This window comes from Sardina pilchardus, chromosome 13 (assembly GCF_963854185.1).
Source record: "Sardina pilchardus chromosome 13, fSarPil1.1, whole genome shotgun sequence".
NCBI lineage: Eukaryota > Metazoa > Chordata > Actinopteri > Clupeiformes > Clupeidae > Sardina > Sardina pilchardus.
The window spans coordinates 15,746,371-15,752,370 of NC_085006.1; the positions used below are offsets into that span (position 1 = coordinate 15,746,371).

The following is a 6,000-nucleotide window of genomic DNA, read 5'->3' on the forward strand; positions in this document are numbered from 1 at the left end:
TGGTAATGACCGCTGAAGTGTCCATCATGAAGCCACATGTGTTTACCCTGGAGCCTCTCTCTTATGTGACCACAAGGCTGATGACTGATGATTTGCAGCCCATGGTCAGATGTTATACTATCTGTAGGTTGTCTATAGGATGATGTCCTTTGGACAGTCTATAGATCCTCAAACTATCTTGTTAGTTGTTGTTTACAACAATTTATAGTCAAGGTTAGAGTCACAAGCTGGGTTTGGTTAAGGTAATATTCAGTTATTGTTCCAACAACAATTTTAAAGACTTGAACTGGAATTTCAAAGTACTTGTAAAGTGTCCGTAGGCAGACAGACTACATATTGTAAGTGAAAGTGCTACTCGGCCCCCATCTCCACATGCTACAGTACGCGGAGAGAAAAGACCATTCAGAGAAATGCGAGCAATTGTGGGGCGGAATTCACTCAAGAATAGCTGCCTCTCAGCCGGGCGAATGTTTGTCCTACAGCACCGGGGAGTGATAAAGCACTTTGTCATTGTGCTGAGAACACCGCTTGGTGTGTGTTTCAAATGTGTGTGTGATTGACCTCAGGATAGCAGGCAGCGCTGATGCATTCTTTATTAGCTTTCGTGCCGGGAGAGACTGGGCGCTGGCATCTCTGTTTTGTCTGGGAGGAGGCCGAAATGTGTCCACAGACGTTTTTAACAGACAGCAACAAATCATCGGGAGCTGATAGTAGAAATCTGTGCAATATGGCACCGTGTGTCTCATCTCGTCTTCGCCTCGACCGCGGCTCATATTGCGTCTCCTCCAGCCCCCGCCGCTGCCGCCGCCCTTGTGATAATGAAAGTTATAGCGCTGTTAGACACTTTTATGGAGCGCCAGTAAAGCGCTCGCGCCACAGCTGGGGAGAGAGATGCTGGCGAAATCCACACTAACTCGGACGGACGGTCTCGGAAACGCTCGCTCACCGCTACTGAAAAACTAAAGTATTGCAGCAGGCATGCTGAAGGGATATGTTGATTTCACCAAAGATTTTGCAGGTTGCTGAACTGATTAGATATTAATGATCGCATCTGATTTGACTAGGGTTTCTTCTTTTTACGTTGAAATATATCAAAGCTCCGCTTTAACCCTCTCTGAATATATCTTTGTAAAATGGCCAAATGACGGTTGTATCATATTGGTCATTTCTCAAAGGCAACCCATCCGTGTTTAGGGCATAACAGAAAGACAAAGCTGCTTTGAGTTGTGCTGTTTTTGCACCTGGAGTGGAGATTCATGTATTGGCCTGTGCAGGCCTGGGGTGGAGTGATAAACTGCTCGACCGAGGGCCGAGACAGATTTGTGTCTCGTGGTGTTGTCTTGTGTCTTCCCTCTTCACGCCCCTTTCTCACCGGTTTCACCCCTTGACCAGGCTGCATGCCTGCAGTGGGAGGAGTGGCTGTGGATGATGTGCCTCTTCATTCAACTGGACAGGTTCTCTTGCTAGGCTCACATTAACAGCCTTAATTCTTAGATAGAGCGTTTGGAATCAGCTTTCAGCCGCATCTGATGTGGATTCAGTTTACATAGTGAGTGATTGAACACATCCTTAAAATGCCATTATTAAACCACTGACCAGAGTTATTTGATCCATATCCTTTTCCCGTCTTGGATCATTTCAAACCGAGCCGGTCAGTATGAATTATTCCCAGGATGTTAATGTTCAGATTCAGATAGGACCTGAGACACAATGCGGGAGAGGAGGGAACTATTAGCAGTGCAATGACATGGTCATTAGTAACTCACATCAAGCTACAACCCTCCTCTCCTCTCTTCTCTTCATCAACCGGCTTGAGAGGTCGGTTGCGAACCAGGGCCTGTTGACGCAGTTAACCCTGTCAGGCAGAGAATCCACCCGGTGAATTAACCTGATAAAAGCCTTGGTGTGAAAGTGGTATGAGCATCAGCCATTTTATTATGCAGGGAAGATTGATCGAAACTCTTTGAGGAGTTTCGAGACGTATAAATCTCTGTGAGCGTGTTTTATGACATATCGATTGACTTTTAAAAAGATAAGTAAGGTATACATCTCAGGGAAGTGTCCTTGAGTTGGATTTACTTCTTGTGTGTTTAACTTCAAGCTCAGGAATGTCCTTGAAATGAGTCGAATTGTTATTTGTTACATTCACGATTGATGCTTACACTTGTAGCTTGTTTTTACTGTAGCTTGAGCTGATTAGCTGTGTGAGCAGCAGGCTGGAGTAGCGTTGATCCCCTCCTGTCCTGCCCTGTCCTGTCCTGTCCTGTCCTGTCCTGTCCTGTCCTGTCCTGTCCTGTCCTGTGTGTGTCATGCCTCATGCTGTTCCCGTGGTCTCTGTGCCCCAGAGCTGTGCGTGCCCCTTCCTCATCGACCCCTCGTCACGCGCCACCGAGTGGCTCCGCACTCACCTGAAGCAGCAGCGCCTGGAGGTCATCAACCAGCAGGTGAGTGACCGGGGACTGATCACACCTGCTCCCACACACACACACACACACACACACACACACACACACACATACTGTACACCTACTGTACACACATGCACCTACACATACACTGTTACAGTGACCTTCTATACAGGTCACTCATCATAAACATCGGGTGGAGGTTTACCAATGTGCATACTGCACAGCTACGGACCAGTTGGCTACCGTAACATGTTGCAAATTAATGCACACACGCACACACACACTCACCATTACATACACATAAATACAAACATATACATGCACAGGAACACACATACACATAATTAGCCTGTGATTACAAATCTGTAATATTCACCCACCCACACTACACCAATACACACACACAGACATTATACCCCCCATTGACATGACTCACAACAACCATTAGCAGAGACATGAATACATGCTGCCGTGCCAGTGCCATAACAAAGGGACCCACGACACCAGAGCACACAGCGTGACGCACAGCTGCGTACAGACAGCCGACAATCACAGAGCACACTGTCATTACGCACTTAACACGCACACACATACTGTACACACACACCCACCAGATACACAGCTCACCGCATAGGAGACGTCACTCTGCAGCAGTTACATGAGCACTAATGCTTCTCGATTGTGTTGTTTATCCATGTCCATCTCTCATCTCTCCCTTGCTCTTTCTCTCTTTTATTTCCCTCTTTGTCTTCCCCCTCACCCAACTCTCTTTTTGTCTCTCTATCCCCCTCTCTCTCTATCCCCCTCTCTCTCTCTCTGTCTTTCTTTCTCTCTATCCCTCTCTCTCTATCCCTCTCTCTCAGGACTCTAACTTCATGACGTCTCTGGAGCTGGCCGTGCGCTTCGGGAAGACCCTGATCATCCAGGAGGTGGACGGGGTGGAGCCCGTGCTCTACCCTCTCCTCCGGCGTGACCTCATCGCTCAGGGTGAGTCCCCCTCTCCACCCTTCCACCCATGGCCTCTCCACCCAACTATTGCCCATATCTCACACACACACACCTCCACCCATCTGCTTGGTCAACCACCCACCCTCTCGACTGACCTTTGCTGCCCTTGTGTCCATTAGAACTGGGTTAAAGCAAAGTCTTTTTAAAGCAAGTCACGTCACTCGGCAGCCATATTGGCCATGGGGTCGGGCAGCGACTTTGACCGGAACAAGACCAGGCTCTATCTAAATTAATGGGGAGAGAGCTGGATGTCCATGTTCCGAGGTGTAAGAGACATACAAATCACATGTTTGAAATCGCGATGAAAATCTGACTAAAATCGCTGAAAAGGTTTGGTGGTTTTGTATCAAATTAACGCTTAAAAAGCCTTTTTCTTACTGGTAATTTTGGACTGCGCATGCTCTATTCTTCCCGACGCAGCTTTCAAAAAGCATGACCGCCAAGGATCGGCCAAATGATTGGAGCAACGGCACTGGAAGAGGCGGGACGTGCAAACCATAGCCAACTGGTGTAAACAACCGCCATCTTTCGCGTTACGAAGTTACCCCATGCTTTTCAATGGGCGATTTTTCCAGTGCAGTGTCTCCTCATATATACAGTAAGTGTCTCTGGTTAAAGGGACACTTCACCGATTAGCATTAAGCTTTGTATCTTTAGAAAACCAGTCATGTTTTTGAATGGTCGTGCATCATTCCCTCAGTTTGCCTTGAGATGGGAGAAATACGGATATCAATGAAACCCATGAATAGGACTTCCTGCTTTCAATGACGTAAAATGATGATTTTTACATCATTGAAAGCAGGAAGTCCAACATTGAAATCCGTATTTCTCCCATCGGTACTAATCGGTGAAGTGTCCCTTTAATGGCTGTAGCCTCACTATATGATGTTTGTGTCATGATACAGAAGCCACAATAGGAGCAATTTGATTTGATTCTGAATAATGAGCAGGTCCAAAACAGAATTCACTCTAAACAGCAGTTCTTTAAGTTCTATGTAACAGCAAAGACAAAAAGCCTTAAGAATAGCTTAAAAATGTGTAAGGCCAACAGAGATCTTAAAAGTGAAATTCTGAAAATGATTCACTTTAAACTTAAAATGCTTCATGCTTGCCGCGTTCTGATTCCATATTGATACAGGTATCAATATCTGTACCGATACTGGAGTACGTCAACGATATCTTGTGGTATCGATATTTTGAGCACAGCCCTACAGTCCTTCCTTCTCCATTTCCATCAGTTTAAAAGATAGGTAGCACATCGTGGCTATCATGTCTATCACATCTATAGCTGTCTCTCCGTCTTTAAAGGGATAGTTCGGGTTTTAAGACACGAAGTTATATGGGTTCCCCGTCAGCAACGTTGTGCATCAGCACTGACTTACCCCGCAACAGCGTCCTGTGAGCCGAGATCCAGCCGGTTTTTGATGCTGAAGAAAGTAGTCCGGCAAGTTTCTGGGGTCACGAAAGTAAAGTGTTTTTCTTCTCAAAACCATATGCGTTCAAAAGAGTGATATATTTGCACCACAAAAACGTTGTCCAGGAAAAATTCAAACCTCGTTATCACTTACTTATTTTTCGCGATTCCTATCACTGCGCGCTACTGACAGCTGGACAACGTTTTTGTGGTGCAAATATATCACTCTGTTGAACGCATATGGTTTTGAGAAGAAAAACACTTTACTTTCGTGACCCCAGAAACTTGCTGAAGAAAATAGTCCGGCATCAAACACGATCAAAAACCGGCTGGATCTCGGCTCACAGGACGCTGTCGGGGGGTAAGTCAGTGCTGATGCACAACGTTGCTGACAGGGAACCCATATAACTTTGTGTCTTAAAATCCGAACTATCCCTTTAATCGCTCCAGGAGCACTCAGGGTTCTAGTCATCACTTTACTCATTCGTACTCTACTTTTCTCCTGCCATTATGGCCCATCTGCCCAGGCAGTCCATCCGTCTTGTTTCTTTAAAAGGACTTGATGAGTTCGGTGAGTTTTAATGTCCGTCCGTCTGACCTCTCATTACAATACTGCTGTCTGGAGTTCATCACCTCCCGCTCCCCAAATACATGGCCACCGTTACATCCAAAATGTCCTTCCTTCATTTTCTTTTTTGGGCGTCAGCTCGTTGGGCTGTCCGTCCGTTCTCTCTCTTTTTATTCTCCGCATAATGACCTTCTGACCGCTCCCCCCGACCTGACTTTTTTTTTACCTTTTTCACTTTTGAATGACATCAGTCGTTCACCCTCGCCTCGTTTCCATGGCGCCGGGAGGTTTTGAGCGGCCGACGCCCCGTGACTCATCTTAAATAAGCCGCATTAAATCCATATTCATCGCCGCCACTCCGTTCATTCATATTTATCTCTTTTTTTCCCGTTTTTTATCCGTTTTTCCTCTTTGCAGCCTGCCCACCTCATGCATCATTTCTGCTTACCTTTCCATTTTCTATCGTGTTTTCCCCTCTTTCTGTCTCTCTCTTTCCCCCCTCTCTCTCTCTCCCTCATCCCTCGTTCCCTTGGCCCTCTCTCTCTCCGTCTGCGTGAGGTGAGATATGTGAGTGCGACGTCACCTGAGCGTGTCTGAGAGGC

The 6,000-nt window shown here is 46.4% G+C and overlaps 1 protein-coding gene across 1 annotated transcript in view; it reads left to right on the top strand.

The window, feature by feature from the left end:
* The window catches only part of dync2h1 (dynein cytoplasmic 2 heavy chain 1), a 135,490-nt gene that overhangs the window by 72,609 nt on the left and 56,881 nt on the right, over positions 1–6,000 (top strand). The window contains exons 63-64 of the mRNA XM_062551939.1: positions 2,346–2,444; positions 3,272–3,395. Of these exons, the coding sequence (XP_062407923.1) occupies positions 2,346–2,444; positions 3,272–3,395 (223 nt within the window). The remainder of the gene's footprint in view (positions 1–2,345; positions 2,445–3,271; positions 3,396–6,000) is intronic.